Here is a 23,254-nt window from a genome sequence, read left to right on the forward strand (position 1 = left end):
AATTTATTATTTACTTTAGTTAACTTTGATTTGATTGTGTCCTTTTAAAGGTTTTTGTTTCAGTTTTATAATAAATTTAGTTTACATAATTTATTTTTTCATAATTTATTTTTTCATAATCACACATGCGTTTATGTTCTAAAATATGATTTTTCTTTAAAAAACTAAACTAAAAAAAACCAATTAAACCAAATCGAAACACAAACCAAATCAAATACAAACAGAACCGATCGAAACCGATTCAAACCATACTAATTATGGTTTATTTTAGTTGAAAAATTTCTAGAACCAAACTAACTACACCCAGGATCGGTCCTGGGCAAAGCCTAACGAAACATTGGCCTTAGGCCCCCAAAAATTTTGAAAAAAATTACATAGAAAAAAGCCCTCAAAATTTATTTTTTAAGCCCCTAAATTTACCAAAAAAAATTTTTAGCTGAAATTTTTTAAAAACCGCCTACATCCCTCTAAATCGCAGGGCCGACCCTGACTACACCGAACCACATCCAAACCCAACTGATAAAATAACCTAAGTGGCTACCCTACTAAAAACTATGATCTTCGCTTCGTATCCATCCTTACTTCTCAGCAAGTGAACGGTGACTGTTTCCAGTTCCTAGTAGGCCATAGTCTTCGCTGATTTCATAAGACTTTTCTCCCCTACGTTGTTTCTCACTGTTCCACGTGTAGAGTATAAAAATATCAGGTGTGAACTTTTCATATCTTACTTTTTAGCCCCACTAAAAAGGCAGCACACCAAACGAGCCCAAAGATTTATAAATGTTTTATATTTTTATCGAATGTGCCAAAACAATTAAAGAGGATTTTGTGAAATTTTAGAGAAGGTACGAATTCAAAGACTCGAACTATTGTATAAGGACTTGCCATTAAATATCCGTTTGTTTTAAATCACATTAATTTAAGCATTATAATTTGAAAAATACGGTCTATGTTTTTTAAAAATCTATTTTTTTATTTTATTATTAATCTGGTATTTCAAACATATGGATAAATCAAGCCTAACCCCTTACCTACAACATATATTACATATTCATGTGACCACAAAATCAATATAAAAAATATCTTTGAATGCAAAAAAAAAAGATGTCTTTGAATCCGAATTGATTAGCTTTCCAAAATTTGCTTACCATTAGACCACCATTTTGTAATTAGTCTAATCTGTTTCCTCGTTAAAACACACTTGTTCAACTTTTTTTTTTTGTCAAATTATCTTTGCATAAAATGCTTATTGCCAAAAACTAAAAAGTCATCCTAAAGGCATAAACTGATATTCAATTTAATTGGATTCTTTAAAAGAGTTTAATATTTATTATGCTTAAATAAAACTTAGAGATTAAATATGCCGAAATTAAAGAGTTGAGGATTTAATAAGCCAAAAACCCGCGAATATATATAAACTTTCTTGGTTTTCACATTATTAGTTTTAATTTATTTGGTCAAAAAATTGTTTGGTCAACAATTGAATCTAAAGCAGAAATACGTTTTACTATTGAGAAAAACTAAGACCATCAGCATTAGTGAACTCCATGGAAGGGGTTCACAAAACATTTTTTTATTATTATTTTTTTCTTGTTTGATTTTTGTTAAAAAAAAAAAAAGTTTATTAATAGGACCAATCGCGGGCCGCCTCGTGTCGTGGGGTCCGCGCTACAGTGATGATCCAGGTTCACTGGAGTGAACTTCCAAGAAGCGGGTTCATAGGTTTGTTTATTTTAATATATTTTTTTTTTTCAAAAACTGTGTGAACTCCTCTTGCTGATGCTCTAAGTTATGGGGAAAAATAAAAGGTATTAACACATGTACCACTGAATTATATATATCCCAATGAACTTTTAAATAACTCATTTCCTAATCAAATTAGCCAAAGCATACAATTATTCACCACTATTTATCTCTCATCCTTTTTGAGTTTCAAAATGCATAAATACAAGAAAGAGAGACGAACGCTAGTTAATGTCCAAGCACCAATCTATACCTAATAGGAAAAAAAAACTTATCCCCAAACCTTAGAAACTTTCTCCCCAAGCACCATTTTATCTTCTTTACTTCCTTTCACGTTTTTTTTTTCTCTTCATTGTTCTTCACCATGTCTAACGAAACCAAAGATCTCTACAACTACCAATACCCTTCATCTTTCTCTTTGTACGAAATGATGAAACTCCCTTCTTCAGCTCAATCATCTTATGGCAACAACGGTTTCGATCATGGCCTCCACAGTTCTCCGGGTGCGTACGAATCTCTACTTCAGAAAACTTTTGGCCTTTCTCCCCCTTCCTCGGAGGTTTTCAACTCTTCTATCGATCAAGAATCAAATCTCTGTGCAACTAATGACGTTACCGGTGAGACTCCCACTAGGGTTTCAGCATCTTCTTCCTCTAGCGAGGCTGATCATCCCGGCGAAGACTGCGGTAAGAGCCAGAGGAAACGAGAGTTGGTTGAAGATGGACGTGAAGAAAATCGAAGTTCTAAAACAGTGTAAGTCACTTATATAAAGGAAATAAATATCACACAAGAAAAAAATCTCAAAATAACATTATTGAAAGTTAAAAAAAAAGATTATTTCTACTTTATATGAAATATTATGAAATAAAAAATTGACCCCATCTGTTAGAAATTCAATATCGTATGTTGAAGTAATTTTATAATGCATGATTTCAGAGACAAAACGAAAAAGAAGGAGGAGAAGAAAGAAAGAGAGCCACGAGTCTCGTTTATGACTAAAAGTGAAGTTGATCATCTCGAAGATGGTTATAGATGGAGAAAATACGGCCAAAAGGCCGTCAAAAGTAGCCCTTACCCAAGGTACTTTAATTTCATACTTATTTTTCATTTGCATTTAATTGTTTTAGATAAAAATATACTGGGTACTAATAATTACAAAACGAAAATAGGAGTTACTATAGATGCACAACGCAAAAATGCAACGTGAAGAAACGAGTGGAGAGATCATTGCAAGATCCAACAGTTGTGATTACAACTTACGAGGGTCAACACAACCACCCGATACCGACTAATCTCCGGGGAAGTTCCGCCGCGGCTGCTATGTACTCCGCTAACTTCATGAATCCGAGAAGTCTTAAACATGATATTTTTCGGACGGCGGCTTTGGATTATGGATACGGACAGAGTGGTTATGGTAGTGTGAATGCTAACCCTAGTTCTCATCAAGAGTATCGCCAAGGAAGTGAATATGAGCTCTTGAAGGAGATCTTTCCTTCCATTTTTTTCAAGCAAGAGCCTTGATTGATCATAGCTATAATTAAACTACATATATACACTTATATATTACTTCTATATACATATACTGGGAGAGAGATTTCAATATATAAGTAACTTAAAGATCTATTAACTCTCTTATTTGCATGTTCATATTTGTTTATGAGAGAATGAGATATAAATGGGGCTTGGATTATATTTTATGATGTTTAATGGGTCAACATTAGAGATATTTTCTGTTTCATTTCTTTTTGTAAAATTTTATTTCCTGTTCTTGTTGGTTTTTATTACATGATGTTATTATGTTGTGTAATGTGCACTATCAAATATAGAAGAGAATAATACAGTTCCAGCTAAAATAGATGTTCCATATGTTACGTTCTTATGTTGTTTTTGGTAGCTTGATCAAATTGACAAGAGAAGAAGAAACTATTAATAATAATTTTAATATAGGGGTCTTGGATATAATCATTTCGAGTTGTGGACGAAGAATATCTAGTGTGTGAACAAGTGAAGAAAAAAAACAAGTTGAGTTCTTCCTTGTATCGTAAGAGAGAATGGACCAAAGAAAGATTTGACTGCTTCTGCCTTGTTTCTTATCCTTTCTTTTTGTTTCTGCCTTTTTTTCTTATCCACACACATTGAAACATAGACTGTGAAAAAAAAAATCATACTGTGGACCAGTAGTATAACCCCTACCATCATCATCATCAGAACTGAAAACAATATATATATATATATCAGAAACAAGTCAAGTATTAGAAAAAAACCCAGTAAGAAACGAATCTAAAAAAATGCTGAGAATACTGGATTCTTAACTAGAAACCTGATCGGTTAATCGGAAAGTAAATTGAATATCTATAACTCCTACTTTTATTGTTTTTTTTTGCTTAAACTTTGGTGGTCTATTCTTATTGTTCTGAAGCGGTAAATGAAAAGTTTTTTTTTTGGTGTAAAAAATCGTAATACGTTAGGTCACCGTGGCGAATTGCATTGATTCGGTTGTGTTATACAGTAATCCGATTTTTAACCGCCTATAGCACCGCTTTTCAAAACGCTGCCGATTATTTACTTGAACAGTGTTGTTCAAAATCCATAATTATTTCTGTATTGTTGTTCTTGAACCTTATTCAAGAGTAAATACAAAAAAAATATGTGAATCATTTGAGTTTTAAAGTGACAGATTGATGAAAAATATGTTAAATCAATAAACAAAACTGAAATTCAGTCAGCTGCCATTTTTTAGGTTTCAAAATTGGCATGGAAGAAGATGAATTCATATTTACAATTATACCCCTTTATTAAAAAGAAAAAAAACAATAATGTACAGAGTTTGGGCTTTAAACAAAGGGCCATCGCATAATATGTAAAGAACACGAGCCAATATACCATTTAAATGTTTAATGTTCTATTCTAAATATATATAATTACAATAACAAGGAGTAGTTTATATGTAAATTATTTGTAAGAGTATGAAACCATAGATATATAGGGACTACGACTAAAATGTAGAGTATATGTATAAAATATGGTATTTATACATATAAAAGTACAAAAAATTCCTCCTCGCGTATTCCCGAGTTTTTCCCGTTTTTTTCAATAAATCGCTAGGCCCGAGTGTGCCGCACGCGTAGTGCCTAGCGAGTTTCCGAACAAGGAATTTACCTAACAAAAACAGAAAGAAGCCAGGATTTTAGAAAGAGAAAGCAAAGTTATAAAAGATCTTCCGGGAGAATCGAGTAATTGCCAAACTCCCAAGACAATTATAGTGACACGAAAAAAAAAAATTATAGTGACACGAAGAGTTAAATAAAAAAGAAATTAATACATACAAATATCGAAAGTTCCCTTCGAAACTATTAACGAGTTTTCTTTTTTAGCAACAATATCTAACTAAGTAGCCAATCCAACCGGTTCGGAAAGCTAAGCCGGTAGAGTAGAATCGACATAAAGAATAGCTGAAGGAGAACTCCTCGCACCACATGCAAGCTTGTCCGCCAAAGTGTTTTGTGCTCTTGGTATATATCTGATCCGAAAGTCAGGGAAAAAAGTCTTACTGCGGTTGAATTCTGTAGAGAAAGCTGGCTATTCTTCAAGTGACGACACCATCTTCACCAATTAAGAACAATCCATCGTAAACACTACATCAGAAAATTCAAAGGTCTTCATGCACTCTATTGCTCATATTAGTGCTTCAAACTCAGCATGCAAAGGTGACAAACTTCTACGAAGATTCATCGCTCCCATCATAACATATGTTGAGTCATTCTGTCGGCAGAACCAGCCTTGTCCGGTATATACATCTTCTCCTTGTCCGGTAGATTCATCGCTAACAAATTCTGATATTCTCCAAAGAAAGATAATCAGGCGCTTGTTGCAATTTTCATTTGACCCATTCACTAATTGAGCCTCCTTCCATACCGTACTTTCCACATCGGCTAGGCGAAGTATCTCCTGCGGGTTGCCATTCTTATTGGAGTATATCTAATCATTTCTTGCCTTCCAAATATACCATAGTATCCAAGGAAAGTATTCAAATTCATCCTCTTTCGGCAGCCTCCAAAAAAGGTAATCCATATTGGTGAAAACTGAGGGCGATGGAAAAATTGCCAGCAATGAGGGGATCCTAGATAGTGCCCATGATTGTAATGCTGGTGGACACTCAAAAAGTACATGATTAATGGACTCCTCATCTGCCCCACACATGCTACAATGTAAATCACAATCGATCCCCCGAGTCTTAAGGTTCTTCAAAACTAGTAGTGTACCAGATAAAATTTGCCACACAAAGTGTCTCAATTTCAGAGAACACTTCAGTTTCAAAGAAAAGGCCAGCATGGATTTTACATTTGGTCCATAAATTGTCATCCTTTGACCTCTATCTGAAAATAAGGATTCAACCTTAAAATCTGATTTTACCATATATTTACCCGACTCTGTAAAACTCCACCCGACCGTATCTGCCTTGTGTCTTCTATTCACCGCCAAGCCTCTGATGATCTTCACTTCGTCAGGATGGATATAAGCGTTGAGAAAATCCACATTCCATGAACAATCAACCGAATTGATGAGATGTTTCACCTTTAAAGAAGGATTTAAAAATTGAGTATGATTTTTTGGTAATGCTGACCTCGGGCGAGGAGCGGGGATCCACGGATCTGTCCATACAGAGATAGACCGACCGGTTCCCACACTTTTGATTAGCCCTTTTTAACCAGAGTTCTAGCTGAACAGATGCTTCTCCACCCGTAAGAAGATGAATAAGATCTGTGATTTTCCAGAGGGTCTGTATTCCAAAAATACCTTCCTTTAAAAACCTTTGAGAACAAGCAATCTGGTTTGTCTATCAAACGCCAGAACTGTTTAGCCAATAAGGCTGTATTGAAATCTTGAAGGTCTTTAAAACTTAGTCCCCCATCCTCCTTGTGTGTACATACTTTGTCCCAAGAGAGGCAATGAATTCCTTTTTTATTCCCGCCACCACTCCACCAGAAGTGAGAAATAGTACTTGTTATTTTCTTCGCTACCCCTTTTGGAAGTCGGAAACATGAATATAAGGAGTTTTTAATATGGGAAATTGGGCTATATGACGTTTAAAATTTAATAATTCACTCTATATATAATTGTCCTACTTACCTATATCCCATGTATTTTCTTTATAATAATTTTTTTTGCCCTCTGATACAACCGAGAAACCTGTAAACAAAAAATAAATTATATTAATAGTATTACCTCTCAGAAATAAATTGTGGTGTATTGAGAGATATACATAGTTTTTGAAAGTAATTTTCTTTGGTAACTATGTAAAAAAAATTGTCTCTCTTTTATATTTGATCCACCGCATCACAATTGATACTCTTGGTTACTTACGGAAAGCTTCGCCGAATCTGAAACCTACTGTGTCGTCGACCATGTTCCGGGTGCATCAACACGCATGCGGCAACAGACGGGACTTGTGCAGCGAAAGGCGTATGAATATTCTAGAAAACGTTGGATACAGTTGATAAAAACACCGTCCTATCCTCCTCTACCTCGCCGCCCATAATCTTCTCACCTCTTTAAAATGTTGCAATGTATTATTATTTTGTTTTATTCTATTTTACGAATATAGAATATAATGTAATTTTACAGTAAATAAGTATATATTATATTTTGAAGTTGTCTCATTGATATGAATATTGATTAATGCATTAACCACACTCGCACAAATGATTTAATTCATAAGTTTATTCTACTTTTCATTTATATAGTATAGTATAATATTATAGAATATTATATTATATTATATTTTCAAATTTCAAATTTGTTAAAAATATTATAAATATATATTATAGTTTATATTTAGGTTTGAGTTTAGTGATTGAGATTTAGGGTTTAGTATTTATGGATTGGGATTGAGATAATGTTTACTATTAGGGGTTTTGGGTGGGGTTATAATCCTATACTACTTCGACTATATGGATTAGAACACTAAGTTCTTATATATGTGGTCAATTAATGTGAGTCGTGGATGGCTCCTCCTTCTTTCTGTCTATTTATATAGTGTAGTATAATATTACAGAATATTATATACTATTTTTCAGTTTTTTTAATTTTTAAAAATATTAAAATAGGTGTTATAATTTATATTTGGGTTTGGGTTTAGTGATTGAGATTTATGGTTTAGTATTTCTGGATTGGGTTCTGGGTAATGTTTAGTACTATGGGTTGTGAATGGGGTTATAATCCTATACTATTTTGGCCATATGAAATAGAACACTCAGTGCATATGTATGTGGTCTCAATAAATGTGTGACGTAGATGATTTTTTTTTTTTAAATATGGAATAGCTGTGACCCATTCTTAAGCATATCATACGTGTTAACTGGTGTTAAAAGAAAGAGTAAAACCGGTTGAGAAATGGCTTAATGTCTGACATTACATTATGTCAAAATCAAGACTATTTAACTAATTTATACTCCATATATGACTATTACGCAAATAAACCCTTTTAATAAAACTAATAATAACAAACTTGTGATAAAAATAATTAATTTAAATCTTGTTCCAGTTCATAGGAGTATTATTAATGTAAGTATAATGAGGCCTCGGTAAAAAAAACGATACCCGAATCCAAACCCAAACTCTACCCGAAATAAAAATATAGGATCGGGTTCTGATCCATCAAATAATCCAGGTTTCATATTGTGATATTTTGGATATCGGATTTGGTTGGGTTTATCCGATAACCGAAACATATCCCAAACTAAATCAAACATATGCATTTGGTATACTTACCCATGTGTGTTACAGATTATATGTTTTGAGTTTTTAATTATCATCACTGTATTTGAATGTTATAAACTTTCAAATGTTGCTATTTTGAATTTGATATGTATTGAATACTTTTTATTCAGTTTAAGTATTAAATTTTCCATGTTTAGACTTTTAATTGTGTATTTTACTTGAGTATAACCCGAACCGATCTAAATAACATGAACTCAATTGATATATGATTATTTTATAGGTTTTAGGATATAATACAAAACCGATCCAAAACCGATGTATTATATCCAAACTCGATCAGTACTTACAAATTTATTAGAATGAGACCTAATAAGTTTTACTAATAAAACAGAAATCTGAAAACCCGATCCAAATTCGAATTCGAAGGCTTAGGTACAATAGTGGAACATGTTTCAAATATCTCTTAGATGGGCCGTGACCCCAAATTGATCCCATTTCTTTTAGCTGGTCCCCACGTGGTATCAATGGGCCCAACATTACTTCCACAAGAAAACTTGTCCCTGAGAAGCAGAGTCCGGATCGGAAATAAAACCTCTGTTCTTCTTGTCTAATGCCCGTATGGTGCCCGAACAATGACCACATAGATCACAACAAGTTCGTTTTAAATATATTTTTGAAATATTCAGCATTGTTATATTAAAAGAATCAGTTTATATAGTTAAGATGTTTCGAATGCCTTTTGTAGCAGCATGGGACAAGTCATGTAAATCATCTTCAAGCTCTGTAGATCTTATGATTCCAAGAGGATAATTTTCTATTGGCCCTCTCAGATTCTATGGTCATTGCACTATCGTATCATATCTCACTGTTCGAGACTTCGAGTTAAGGTAACTTCAACTCTGTGTCTGAGTCTGTCGCGTCGTCAATGTTTTCTTGCTATCCACGTAAAATGAATCTGTCAAATTACATATCAGGCGGTGGTTGGATTGAGTTTGGATGGATCAACGGCTTAACTCTTACCGGAGGTGGTGCAGCTGCATTGTAGCAAAGGAATGCTATGTAAGAAAAAAAAATACTTAGAGGAATGTTCATCTTTATCTTTCTTCTTCTGGTGAAGAAAAAACAAAGTAGCAACAGAGGAAGTGAAGCTGTCTCTTCTTCTTGTAGATACGCGTTTGATTTGAGCTAAACAAAAGGAAAAATAAACTATTTTTTCCCCTTGCAACAAAACTTATAATGTCAAGTGTACTCTAGGCCTCTCTTTCTTGTTGTATCGCTGATGACTTCTGAATCCAATCAACAGATAATAAGCCAATATTCAAGACTTCAACAAACAAAAGACGTGAATAACTAAAACAAGTGGACAGACTAGCCAATAAGATTAGACTGAGATAACAAAATAAAGCGTTTCACCAAACTCGGTCTATTTTAACAACGTTGTGTGTATGGAGTCTGCTTAGAGCCACCAAATAAATGGTTTCAAGAATTCGAAGTCAACGGTCAACGAGAGCATATAAGCTCCATCTATATAACCGTTTCACTAAAAATCTGTAAGTCTCCTTATAGCCGACATGGAAAGAACTCAAGAACTCTATGCCAATGGTAAGAAGAATCTCTTAATGTATATATCCCTTTGAAAATCATCTGAAAACATGCAGATCATTTTAATCTTACAACCGCAAAATATGCTACCATGATTGTTGTTGTTCTTTTTAATGTGTTCAGGTCTGCAGAACATAGAAGCAAACCTGGCAGATCAGGAGGAAATGAATAACACCATAGAAATCGAATCATCTCCCATACCTCAACCAAAGAATTATAAAAGGTGGCTTCGTATCTCCATTTATGTATTCTTTTTCCTCTCCTGCCAAGCACTTTCCACAATTCTTGGAAGATTGTACTTTGAAAATGGTGGTAAGAGCACATGGATGGGGACACTTGTCCAACTAATAGGCTTCCCTGTTCTGTTTCTCTTCCGCTTCTTTTCCAAAATCAAAACACCAAAATCAACAGATACAAGTTTCAGACAGTTCCCTTCCTTCATCACTCTTGGATCAGTTTACATTGTCACAGGACTATTAGTGTCTGCTAATTCTTATATGTCCTCAGTAGGGCTACTCTACTTACCAGTTTCAAATTTCTCTCTTATCTTAGCCTCACAACTAGCCTTCACTGCCTTTTTTTCATATTTCCTAAACTCTCAAAAATTCACACCTTTCATAGTCAACTCTTTGTTTCTCCTTACTATCTCCTCTGCTCTCCTTGTTGTCAACACTGAGTCACAAAGCACAGCAGATGTTTCTAGAGTAAAGTATGTGATAGGGATCATATGCACCATTGGTGCTTCTGCTGGCATTGGACTGCTTCTATCTCTAGTACAACTGATCCTCAGGAAAGTTTTAAGGAACCATACTGTCTCAACGGTCGTGGACTTGGTTGCTTACCAATCTCTAGTTGCAAGCTGTGTGGTTCTCATAGGACTCTTTGCAAGTGGGGAGTGGGAAACTTTGACAAGTGAGATGGACAACTACAAACTTGGGAAAGGGCCATATGTTTTGACTTTGGCCTCCATAGCTATTTCATGGCAAGTTTACACCATTGGTGTTGTGGGGTTGATCTTTGAGTCGTCTTCTGTGTTCTCTAATTCCATAACTGCTGTGGGATTGCCTATTGTTCCTGTTGTGGCAGTGATAGTTTTTGGTGATAAAATGAATACGTCTAAGATCTTCTCCATCATTTTAGCTATATGGGGTTTCATTTCATTCGTCTATCAGCACTACCTAGATGAAAAGAAGTTGAAGCTTAGCCATACAGATCATGTAGGAGGTCCTCCTCTACCTGTTGATGAAGGTCGCACAAACATACAAATCGTATAATCATGCATGTATCCTGTATAGATTATATGTCTTTACGTACAATTTAAGCATAATATATATACAAAAACTTGTAACTCTATTCGGACAACAATTCAGTTTTGAGTTATAAGTAACTGAGCAAAATGAATATAGCAAAGATTTTTTTATCACAAATTTTGTCAGTTTTGGTGTATAATTTTCAAAACGATTAAAGCCAGTACATTACTGCAAAAATAAATTATATTTTTGTCTTCAAGAATTCTCCAAGCTAAGTGGAAGCAGAAAAATGAAAGTCAAAAAGTCAACAATAGCCTACTAAATTATTGATGCTGCTCTGCTGTCCCTGTCACCTGCATCTAGACATGTTTAATAATGTAACTTGTGTGCGGTACGAAGTAGGCCTAGTACCAAGTTGTGTACGAAAAGATCTCTCAAAGAAATAACAACCAAAAATGATAGTTTAAAATTTTTGTTGTCACCTTCTCAATTTTTAATGGACATAACTCAAGAACTTTATGTCAATGGTAAGGAAGAGGCAACTGATATTGTAGATTGTTTGAAGCTTTTTTTCATAAATAATCATGAGTATCAATGTTTCAGGCGACCAAAATTTAGAAGTAAACCTGATAAATCATGAGGCAACTGAATCATCATCATCATCATCTGTACCTCAAACCAATAACTATAAAAGGTGGCTCTGTCTCTCCAGCTATTTGTTCTTTGTCCTCTTCTGCCAACCACTTGTTACAATTCTTGGTAGATTGTACTATAAATGGTGGGGAAATCACACATGTGGTAACATTTCTCCCCATCTGAGTTTCCTTTTTTGTATTTGGTTTTGATAATAAGGTACAAAGTAGGCCTAGTACCAAGTTGTGTATGAAGAGAGCTCTCAAAAAAATAACAACCAAAAATGATAGTTTAAAATTTTTGTTGTCACCTTCTCAATTTTTAATGGACATAACTCAAGAACTTTATGCCAATGGTAAGGAAGAAGCAACTGGTATTGTAGATTGTTTGAAGCTTTTTTTCCATAAATAATCATGAGTGTCAATGTTTCAGGCGACCAAAATTTAGAAGTAAACCTGATAAATCATGAGGTAACTGAATCATCATCATCATTAGTACCTCAAACCAATAACTATAAAAGGTGGCTCTGTCTCTCCAGCTATTTGTTCTTTGTCCTCTTCTGCCAACCACTTGCTACAATTCTTGGTAGATTGTACTATGAAATGGTGGGGAAATCACACATGTGGTAACATTTCTCCCCATTTGGGTTTCCCTTTTTGTATTTGGCTTTGATAATAAGGTACGAAGTAGGCTTAGTACTAAGTTGTGTATGAAGAGAGCTCTCAAAGAAAGAACAACCAAAAATGATAGTTTAAAATTTTTGTTGTCATTTTCTCAATTTTTAATGGACATAAGTCAAGAACTTTATGCCAATGGTAAGGTCATCTCCAACCCAACTGCAGAACACTATTTTAGTGTGATTTTTACACCAAATCTTCTCCAATGGAACTGCAAAAATCACATCATTTTAGTGCAACACTAAAATTTGACACCAAATTTGGTGTGATACTATTCACCACACTAAAACACTATTCATCCCACTAAAACACTATTTACTTATTTTATTATTAAAACATACAATTAAATAAATGATAAATAAAAAAACTTAATACATATAATATTATAAAATAATTTTAGTGTGAAGTTTAGTGTTATGGTTGGAGAAGACCTTGAATTTAGTGTTGAAATTACACTAAAATAGTGTGGTTTTGACACTAAAATAGTGTTAGTGGTTGGAAATGCCCTAAGGAAGAAGCAACTGGTATTCTAGATTGTTTGAAGCTTTTTTTCATAAATAATCATGAGTGTCAATGTTTCAGCGACCATAATTTAGAAGTAAACCTGATAAATCATGAGGCAACTGAATCATCATCATCATCATCTGTACCTCAAACCAAAAACTATAAATGGTGGCTCTGTCTCTCCAGCTATTTGTTCTTTGTCCTCTTCTACCAACCACTTGCTACAATTCTTGGTAGATTGTACTATGAAATGGTGGGGAAATCACACATGTGGTAACATTTCTCCCCATCTGGGTTTCCTTTTTTGATTTTCTTCAGCTTCTTTCACAAATCAGACAACCCAAATCAACAGAAATAAATTTCAACATGTCCCCTTCCTTCACAATTCTTGCATCAGTTTACATGTGCACTGGACTATCTGCGTATGCTTTATCTGTATGCAATTGGTTTACTATACTGACCTGTTTACGAGTGAGATGAGAAACTACAAACTTGGGCAAGTTTCTTATGTGACCTTTGGCATCAACAGCTATTTCTTGGAAAGTCAACACAGGTGGTTTGTGGGGTTTGATCTTCGAGTCATCTTCTGTGTTCTTCAATTCCGCAACTGCTGTGGGTTTGCCTATCATTCCATTCATAGCTGTGATAGTTTTTCAATGATAAATTGGATGCAATGAAGATCTTCTCCATCATTTTAGTTATTTAGGGCTTCCTTTCATTTGTCTATCAGATAAAAAAAGAAGTTAATGACTATTAGAGACGAAATCTCCCAAATGGGTAATTGCAAAAGATTCTTAGTAATATATAAGATAGATGGGCCAATCTACTCATCACCAATTGGTTTTAGGTTGGAAGCACATCTATCTTAATATGGTATCAGAGCCCGATCCATACAATCCAACCCGATCCATCACATCAGTCTGGCCCAAAGTTGGCCCATCGATCTTTGCCTAAACATTCCAAAATTAACGTTAAGAAAATAATCATCTCCAGGGACCGTACAAAATCTTCCACATCAGTAGTTGCAAGAGATCCTTATTAATATAGAAGATAGATGAGTCAGTTCAGTTATCACCAATTGGTTTTAGGTTGGAACCACGTCTAACTTAACAATGACTTGCCACAAAAACCAGGTCAAAGATGACACAAATTTGATACGTTTATGTAATTTTCGTAATGGTCCATGTAAATGGGATGCATGTCTCTCTATACAGCTATACAGCTTGAGCCTGTATATCAGAAATATCTTAATGTCTTTTCTTAGAAAGATAGGCCATCGTTTCAGCTTAACCTCAACATTATCTTGATCAGAAAAAACTTCAAGACTAGACAGACAAACAAACACCAAAGTGTGTACCTAACTAATCCACATGTCTCATCATAAGAGAAAGATAGTCGCACAGAATAAGTTTACATATATATCTTATTAATGTTAATTTTGAATTATTTTTTTTGAATAAATGTTAAATTTATTCAAATAAAAAAAAATTGTACAAAGAATACAGCTCTGTTTAAAATGTATTTACTATAAAGCTAAATTTAAATTATTTTGTGTTTTCTTCTTCAACGATTTGCAAACCACTCCTGCAAATAATGGTCAAATCTCCCATTCCTGCTGCCACGAAGCGAATCAATACGATTCCAAATCAGCTTGTCAATGATGTGTTGATGTTTCACCATTAAAATGAAAAGGCAAAATTTCAGAATGAATATTGGCTACATATTATTTAAATCCATCTTGACTCAAATCATATCTTGGTCAATAATTGTCGTATCTTCAAAAATTAAATTCATGACAAGACTAGAGATATTTATAGATGGGCATGTACTCGATGTGGGGACATGTAACATGTTGCAATGAATACTTAACAATGATTTGTCCCGAATCACTGAAAATATAGCTAGCATTTGGTAGCATATTATCAACCAAGAGAACTGATAATAATACCTAATACCTAATACTCTAGCTCCTCCTTGTCCCATCTCCAAGGAGGTATATTCCACATCCACCATGAAGGGTGATCAAGAACTACAAGTCATCGGTGAGTAAGCATCAACCAGTTCCTAGTGAACTACTTTATGGTATCTTTTTGTTCAATATATGAAAATACGTTAATACGTAACGACAAAATTACTTTCATATACTAATATTCTTGCAATATTTTGCCTCACTTAGCAGTTCAGCATGGAAAAGAATCAGACCCAACAGTTGAAGAAGAAAGAAACCAAACAGGAGAATCTCACTCAAACAGATACAAACGGTGGCTCCTGGTGTCTGTCTACACATTCTTTGTCATTTCAGGACAATCTGTTGCTACAATTCTAGGCAGACTATACTATGACAATGGAGGAAACAGCAAATGGCTAGCAACAGTAGTTCAACTTGTAGGCTTTCCTGTTCTGCTTCCATATTATCTCTTCTCAATCAAAACACACACAACAACTCATAGAGATGATGGCAAAGCAGCCTCACATAGGAACCGTGTCTTAGTTTACTTAGCTCTTGGGGTTCTTGTAGGAGGAGATTGCTACCTTTACTCCATTGGACTGCTTTACCTACCCGTTTCTACCTTTTCTCTGATCTGTGCATCTCAGTTAGCCTTCAACGCTTTCTTCTCTTATTTCCTCAACTCACAAAAACTCACTCCAATCATTTTGAACTCCCTTTTGCTCCTAACTATCTCTTCCAACCTCCTAGCCTTCAATAATGAGGAATCAAATTTCAAAAAAGTAACAAGAGCACAGTATGTCACAAGTTTCATATGCACTATTGGTGCTTCTGCTGGGTATGGTCTAAGCTTATCCTTACAACAGCTAGCCTTCAGTAAAGTCCTAAAGAGGCAAACTTTCTCAGAAGTCATGGATTTGATCATCTACGTGAGTCTAGTGGCCAGCTGTGTTAGCGTGGTGGGGCTCTTTGCTAGTGGAGAGTGGGAAACTTTGAGCAGTGAAATGGATAGCTACAAGCCTGGAAAGGTATCTTACGTTATGAACCTAGTATGGACGGCTGTTACCTGGCAGGTATTCAACATTGGTAGCACGTGGCTTATCTTCGAGATTTCTTCTCTATTCTCAAATGCTATTGGCGTTTTGGGTTTGCCTGTGGTTCCTGTACTGGCTGTCATCTTTTTTCATGACAAAATGAATGGGTTAAAGGTGATATCTATGATCTTGGCTATCTGGGGTTTCATGTCCTATGTCTACCAACACTATCTTGATGACAAAAACTTGAAGAAAAGTCTTGGAATCCCAACAACCGGATCCTCCGATTCACCAGAAGCAAAAGGGTCAAGTGGGCAAAAGATACAAACTCCAGCGAGCTGAAGGCAGCCTACAATAAAGAATAAACACAATATATTTGTGATGCAACTCAAGTGAAGTCTGAGGGTGACTTATTTTCCTATTTGCATAATTGTAACAGTTAGTTGGTTTGGCTTAAACAGATAATGAAATATTGTGATGTAGTTTTAAAGAAGACTACCTAAATCAGAGTAGCTCGGTGAAATGGCATCAACAACTCAGTAACTAAAACTTGAGTTCAATGCTACGAAAGATGTGGCTTATACTGTATAGAAAGAGAGGGTGTGCACCTTTGTAGCTATTCTTATTATAAAATCTAGTCAGTTGTTAGTTATAAGCCATGGGTTTTAACTTTTAAGTAACTGAGCAAAATATTTAAAACAAACATTTTTATAACAAAATTTGTCAATTCTTGTGTATATTTCCAAAATGATTAAAGCAAACATTATTTACTTCTGATGCATCATCAGTAGATTACTGGCAAAATAAATACTTTTTCTTAGAGACGCCATTAAAGAATTCTCCAAGTTAAGTGGAAGCAGAAAAATCAAAGTTAAAAAGTCAACATGAGCCTAGGGAGGCTGCTCTGATGTCCCTTTCATCTGCGTAGATATAAAATGGACATGACTATTTACCAGTCTCTAGTTGCAAGTTGTTTTCTCATTGGACTTTTTGCGAGTTGAGAGTGGAAAACTTTGCCTACTGAGATGAAAAACTACAAACTGGATCGCAAGTGTGGTATGTTGTGACTTTGGCCTCAGCAGCTATTTCCTTGCAAGTCTACACCGTTGGTCATCTTGTGGGGTTAATCTTCGAGTCACCTTCTGTGTTCTCCAATTCCATAACTGATGTGGGATTCCCTATAGTTCCAGTATCTGTGATAGTTTTCCATGATAAAATGGATGTAATGAAGATCTTCTCCGAAGACTCCGATCCATCGTTTTAGCTATATGGGGCTTCCTTTCATTTTGTCTATCAGCACTGCCCGCCGGTCCAGATTCTTATTCTAATCATAGTAAAAAGGCAAAAATTCACAATTTTATCACTAGAAATTAGACAGTATTCATAATCATACAATAAGAAACATTAAAAGAAGAGTATAAATTAGAGAAGAGAATACATGTCTTAACACATAGCATATATTTGTTTATTTTGTAACTTATAAGTTATAGCATATATTTTAATACATAGATAAATGAAATTAAATTTTATATATATATCTATCCTTGCTGGTTAATAACAAGAAAAAATTCTCCCAGGCACGAGTTACTAGGATAGTTTTTATCCGACTAACTTTTTCGAAGCTTCCTTTTACCCGCTGACTTCTTACTGGTTTGGGGGCGCGATCTACTGCAAAAGTTAACTCTTTTTCAAATTCCTCCCCAGTTTAGCAGTATCCAGCGGGTAATTCTCTTCACTGCTCGTCCACCCACCGGGTTCTTCCCCCGACTCGGGTCGGAGGGACCGCCGTGAGCCGCTAATTCTCGCCGGAATCTTCCCCTGCAGCATGTATTATGAAGCATCTCAACATTTTACTGAAGACAGATCGATTCAACAGAGTTGTTAAAGGTTTGTACCGCTGGACCTGACAAAACTCGATTTTGAATCACATGTAGAGAATACCAGTGAGTACTGGTCGCTTCGGTTCTCTTACAGTACCCCTGAGTTGCTCCACGTTTTCACCCTACTCTGAAGAGATTTCTCTCAAAATGCATCGAAGACTATCAACCGCTGAAAAAGGAAAGACGGTTGCTTTGGAGCATCGGCCTGCTCCGCGAACAGCTAGAGTTCGCCTTACTGAACCAGACAACGCCGACCTACTCAAGAAACACTCTTTAACACTAATTGGAAAGGTCACCAACCCCTCGGCCCAGAAAGTTTGGTCTCTGATACCGTTCTTCATCGACCATTGGAAGGCGGATGTCCCACCGATAGGCTCAGATTTGGGCTCGGGAATGTTTCAGTTTCAGTTTGAACTAGAATCAGATTTACTAACTGTTCTGGCTAAACAGCCGTATCATTATGCTAGATGGATGATTATCCTTGAACGATGGGCCCCGACTATCTCACCATCTTTCCCGTCAATGATTCCTTTTTGGATTACAATTCAAGGTGTTCCAGTTCACCTATGGACAGAAACAGCAGCAAGACAGATTGGAGAAGATATAGGCACTTACGAATCTGCGGAAGTCACTTCCTTAACCTTTCGAATGAGAGTGCATGTTAATGGGAGACTTCCCCTCATCAAAACAACTATTCTCGAATATCCTAATGGCGATGAATTTACTGCTTCACTGGTCTATGAGAAACTCGACAGGCATTGTATAAAGTGTTGTAGACTAGACCATGACATTAGGGACTGTCTCGAGGCAAAGCACGAGAAAAAAAAGCGTTACTAGCCTCCCAAGAGGACCCATATAGAGACAATGGCTCATTCAACAGCAAAGAAGTAACGGGGACAAGGAACCGGTACGAAAAGGAGGAGTCACGAAGGCCGCCTTACCGACGTGACGAACACCCTAGACCTCCCTCAAGGGGCCACTACCAGCATCGTTCTCACTTATCATCCGCCCGAGATGGAGTATCAGAAGCCTACCATCGAGGCAGGAGCCTAAATAGGCAGGAGTGGCAACCTAGGAGACAATATAATAGTGAGCATACTCGTCGTAGCGAGGAGGTCCAGTCTTACAAACGGGATGACAACCACCGTGATAAGTATAGGAGCTCTCGTGGGGAGTCCCACTCTGCATATTCTCCAAGGAGCAATGTCCAACCTCGATCCACAACTAAGGAAAATGAGCCTACTCTGATAAGAAGCTGTGAGAGGGGGCCTAAAGATCAGGGGATCCCCTGTAAGGAAGGAGAAAATGATCTCCCTCAGGCAGCTATGGAGGAGGCAATTGGTGAAGTCTGGGAATATATGACACAGTACATCAACTGCGCTGATCCCTTGGAGAGTGCCGCTCGACGAGAAAGACTTAGACAAGCTGAAGCTGAGGGACAAATTGAGGAATCTGCTGCTCATATGGTTAGAGCGGCAATAACTAGTAAAGATGTAGCTGATGCTCAGACAAAAGTTTCCCCCGCGGAACGTGTACCTATTGCAGCCAGACTGGGGCCTCTGAACCAAGATAACACCCCTGTTTTGAGCCCTGAGAATATATCAAGCAGAGGAAGGAATGAGAGAGTGCCTATCTCGAGCAGACTAGGACCACAGGAGGATCAGCAGGAGCTGGAAACTGCCACCATTGCAGTCTCGGAAAAGAGTCAAAAACGAAAGCCAGGTAGACCACCAGGAAAGCGTAGAGTTCTTGGCAGCCCAGTCTTACTCCCCGGAACAAGCTCCAAAAAATGGATGGTGCAGCAGGCTAAGCAACTAAATTGTAGGAAACGACTCCAAACAGAGGCAAGTGGGAAAACCGTTAAAGGAACAAGAGGCAAGGGTGAATCTTCTCGTGCTGGGATTCCACACGAGACAGATAGCAACACATCTGATAATGTACCTATATGCAATTTGATTCCGCGATCAACGAGACGAAGGATGGATTTTTGAATCCAATCCAACCTCGTTCCTTAGCTATATCAAGCTGGAACTGCCAAGGTCTGGGGAACCCTTGGACTGTTCGAAGATTGGGAGAGATATCAAAGCTGTTCGACCCTGATATACTCTTCATCATGGAATCAAAAAACCCCAATGACTTTGTCTTAAAGAAGCTGGAACACATGAGATATGACTGCAATCTTCTTGTTCCTCCCACCGGTCATGGTGCTGGTGGACTAGGCTTATTTTGGAAGCATGATCTCAACCTCCAAATTCTTGAGTCTACTCCAAATGTAATAGATACTTTGATCGAGTTTGAAGGCAAAAGCTTCTATTCTTCTTTTGTATACGGGAATCCGGACAAAAAACAAAGTTTGGTTACCTCGTTTCTCTTGCCATAGCCCACGACGCCCCTTGGTTTATCACGGGTGACTTAAATGATATTCTGTGTGGCGATGAAAAAGACGGAGGTATTACCAGACCAGAGGGATCTTTTGCGGACATGCGAACTTTCTTCTCCGAGGGTGACCTCTTTGACCTACAACACTCGGGAGATCCCCTTTCATGGCGAGGTCAGCGAGGTGACCATCTTGTTCGGTGCAGATTAGACAGAGCGGCTGCAAACACAATGTGGGCAGAATGCTTCCCTACAGCGAGATCCCAGTATCTTGGGTTCGAGAGTTCAGACCACATGCCACTATTAACGTTTTTTGATAAAGGTGGGAAAAGACGACGAGGCTCCTTCCGGTACGATCGCAGGCTATGCCAAAATGAAGAGGCAAAAAAGGTAATAGCTGCAGCCTGGATAGATGACCCGGATGCTTCAGTCACTGAGAGACTGGCTAGTACCAGAAGTGCAATATCAGCCTGGAATCGAACTCAACAACGGAATAGCAGGAAAATAATTGAGCAAAAGAAAGGGGAACTAAATGCGGCTCTGGCTAGTCCCGCAAATGACACTGCTTTGATCCAAGAGATATCGAAAGAGCTCAGTAAAGCCTATCTTGCCGAAGAGGCTTACTGGAAGCAACAGAGTAGATTATTGTGGCTGAAACTGGGAGATCGTAACACGGGATACTTTCATGCGATCACTAAGACGAGAAAGAGGATAAATGCCTTCTCAGTCATTGAGAATGAACTTGGCCAGCTGGTGCATAAGGAGGATGAGATAGTTCAGGTTATAGGGGAATACTTTCAGAGTCTATTCACCACGAAGCCGGGTGAAAGAGAAGATACAGTCAATAGGGCCCTTCACCCTATTATCTCCGATGAAGACAACCATCACCTCACCAGTATACCATCCCCCGCAGAGATAAAGGAAGCCGCATTCTCAATCAACGCCGATAAAGCACCGGGGCCTGATGGATTCTCAGCCGGGTTTTTTCAAACAAACTGGGAGAAAATTGGGCCAGACATAGTACGGGAAGTACAAGAGTTCTTCAGCGGAGAACCTCTACCGGCCAATGTGAACGACACCAACATCAAGCTCATACCGAAGATCAACAAGCCGCAGAAGGTCTCTGATTATAGACCGATTGCTTTGTGTAATGTCTATTACAAGATCTATCCGAAAACCAGTCGGCGTTTGTACCCGGGAGAGCAATAGGAGATAACGTTCTCATCACACATGAAGTGCTCCACTACCTGAAAACTTCAAAAGCAGAACAGCGATGTGCAGTGGCGGTAAAGACAGATATGAGCAAAGCGTACGATCGATTGGAGTGGGATTTTATAGCACTAGTCCTTAAACGGTTGGGATTCCACCGGGACTGGATAAGAGCGGTTATGCAATGTATCTCCACAGTTACATACTCCTTCCTCATCAACGGCTTGCCTAGAGAGAAGGTAGTACCGAGCAGAGGGATTCGTCAAGGCGACCCCCTCTCTCCCTACATATTTATCATGTGTAGTGAAGTCCTCTAGGGATTATGTAACAGAGCACAAGAGGATGGTGACCTACAGGGACTGAGAGTTGCCCGAGGATGTCCTCGGATAACCCACCTCCTCTTCGCGGATGATACTATGTTCTTCCTCCAAGCTAGTAAGGAAAACTGCAAAGCTCTCAACCTGATCCTGAGCCGATACGAGGCAGCCTCGGGGCAGACTATAAATTCAGAGAAGTCGGCCCTCACATTCTCTAGAAAGGCACCAGCGGAACTAAAAGCTATGATCAAGAGAGAGCTACATATCCAAAAAGAAGGTGGAGTCGGAAAGTACTTGGGACTCCCGGAGCAGTTTGGCCGCCGCAAGCGAGATCTGTTCGCCTCCATTATTGATCGAATACAGCAAAAAGCCCGAGGATGGTCTACAAAGTTTCTCTCCTCTGCAGTAAAGCTAGTAATGCTACAAAGTGTGTTGTCCCCAATCCCATCATACTCCATGACGTGCTTCAAGCTACCTGTGTCGCTGTGCAAGAGAATTCAGTCAGTAATGACGCGATTCTGGTGGGATAATAATGAGAATGAGAAAAAGATGGCATGGGTCGCTTGGGAAAGTATAGCGAAACCGAAATCTGTTGGTGGGCTGGGACTCCGCGACTTTCAGAAGTTTAACGACGCCTTACTTGCCAAGATTGGATGGAGGATGCTCCAGAAACCAGACAGCCTGCTCTGTAAAACGCTGTTGGGAAAATACTGCCCTGGAGGGTCCATCCTCACCGCCACAGAAGCATCAGTCATGTCACATGGATGGCGGAGTGTGCTGCTTGGCCGAGACCTTCTACTGAAAAACCTGGGTTGGGCAGTCGGAGATGGAAAATCTATCAATGTGTGGCGCGATCCTTGGCTCTCCATGAGCAAACAAGCAAGACCAATGGGACCCCCGGGAGAGCAAGCAGTGGAACTCACGGTAGCAGACCTGATGGTACCAGGGGGACAACAATGGAATAGAGAGAGAATTCAACTCCTCCTCCTTATGTATGAAGATCAAATACTCAGCATAAAGCAGAGTCTAACGGGGGCTCCGGATAAGTTAGTGTGGCTGGGAACTAAGACAGGTGAGTACTCTGTCAAATTTGGATACTATATTGCTGTTGAGGACGAGAATGGCAGAGAGGGAGAACCTATTGGACATGACTTCAACTGGACCAAAAACATATGGAAGTTGGACTGCGCCTCGAAAGTGAAACTATTTGGATGGAAGGTATTAAAAGGAGCATTACCGGTGGGAGAACGGCTCGCTGCTAGACAAGTTCCTATTGACCCTCGCTGTAAGAGATGCGGATGCACTGAATCTATCACTCATCTACTTTTCCAATGCCCTTTTGCCCGAAAAGTGTGGAGACT

General features: G+C 37.7%; 4 protein-coding genes across 5 annotated transcripts in view; all 4 read left to right on the forward strand.

Annotated features, from left to right (window-relative positions):
• Positions 1-1,896: 1,896 nt before the first annotated feature.
• Positions 1,897-3,526, forward strand: LOC106310238 (probable WRKY transcription factor 28). The gene is made up of 3 exons (XM_013747473.1): positions 1,897-2,496; positions 2,680-2,823; positions 2,913-3,526. The coding sequence occupies exons 1-3, from the start codon at positions 2,108-2,110 to the stop codon at positions 3,262-3,264; spliced, it is 885 nt and encodes a 294-aa protein (XP_013602927.1). The 5' UTR covers positions 1,897-2,107; the 3' UTR covers positions 3,265-3,526.
• Positions 3,527-9,982: 6,456 nt separating this feature from the next.
• On the forward strand, positions 9,983-11,339 carry LOC106310237 (probable purine permease 8). Its single transcript, XM_013747472.1, has 2 exons — positions 9,983-10,065; positions 10,189-11,339. The coding sequence occupies exons 1-2, from the start codon at positions 10,035-10,037 to the stop codon at positions 11,337-11,339; spliced, it is 1,182 nt and encodes a 393-aa protein (XP_013602926.1). The 5' UTR covers positions 9,983-10,034.
• A 3,679-nt stretch (positions 11,340-15,018) lies between these two features.
• Positions 15,019-23,254, forward strand: part of LOC106311570 (probable purine permease 9) — a 25,112-nt gene continuing 16,876 nt past the window's right edge. The window contains exon 1 of the mRNA XM_013748777.1: positions 15,019-15,122. The gene's annotated coding sequence lies outside the window, so the exon portion shown is untranslated. The remainder of the gene's footprint in view (positions 15,123-23,254) is intronic.
• Positions 15,024-16,639, forward strand: LOC106311569 (probable purine permease 9). 2 transcript variants are annotated; one of them, XM_013748774.1, is made up of 2 exons: positions 15,024-15,171; positions 15,306-16,639. In XM_013748774.1, exons 1-2 carry the CDS (start codon positions 15,141-15,143, stop codon positions 16,451-16,453), a joined length of 1,179 nt encoding a protein of 392 aa, XP_013604228.1. In that variant the 5' UTR covers positions 15,024-15,140; the 3' UTR covers positions 16,454-16,639. The 2 variants fall into 2 exon arrangements, with proteins under 2 accessions (XP_013604228.1, XP_013604229.1); XM_013748775.1 differs by having other exon boundaries at positions 15,040-15,171; positions 15,309-16,639.

Source organism: Brassica oleracea, chromosome C8 (genome assembly GCF_000695525.1).
Source record: "Brassica oleracea var. oleracea cultivar TO1000 chromosome C8, BOL, whole genome shotgun sequence".
Classification (NCBI taxonomy): Eukaryota; Viridiplantae; Streptophyta; class Magnoliopsida; order Brassicales; family Brassicaceae; genus Brassica; species Brassica oleracea.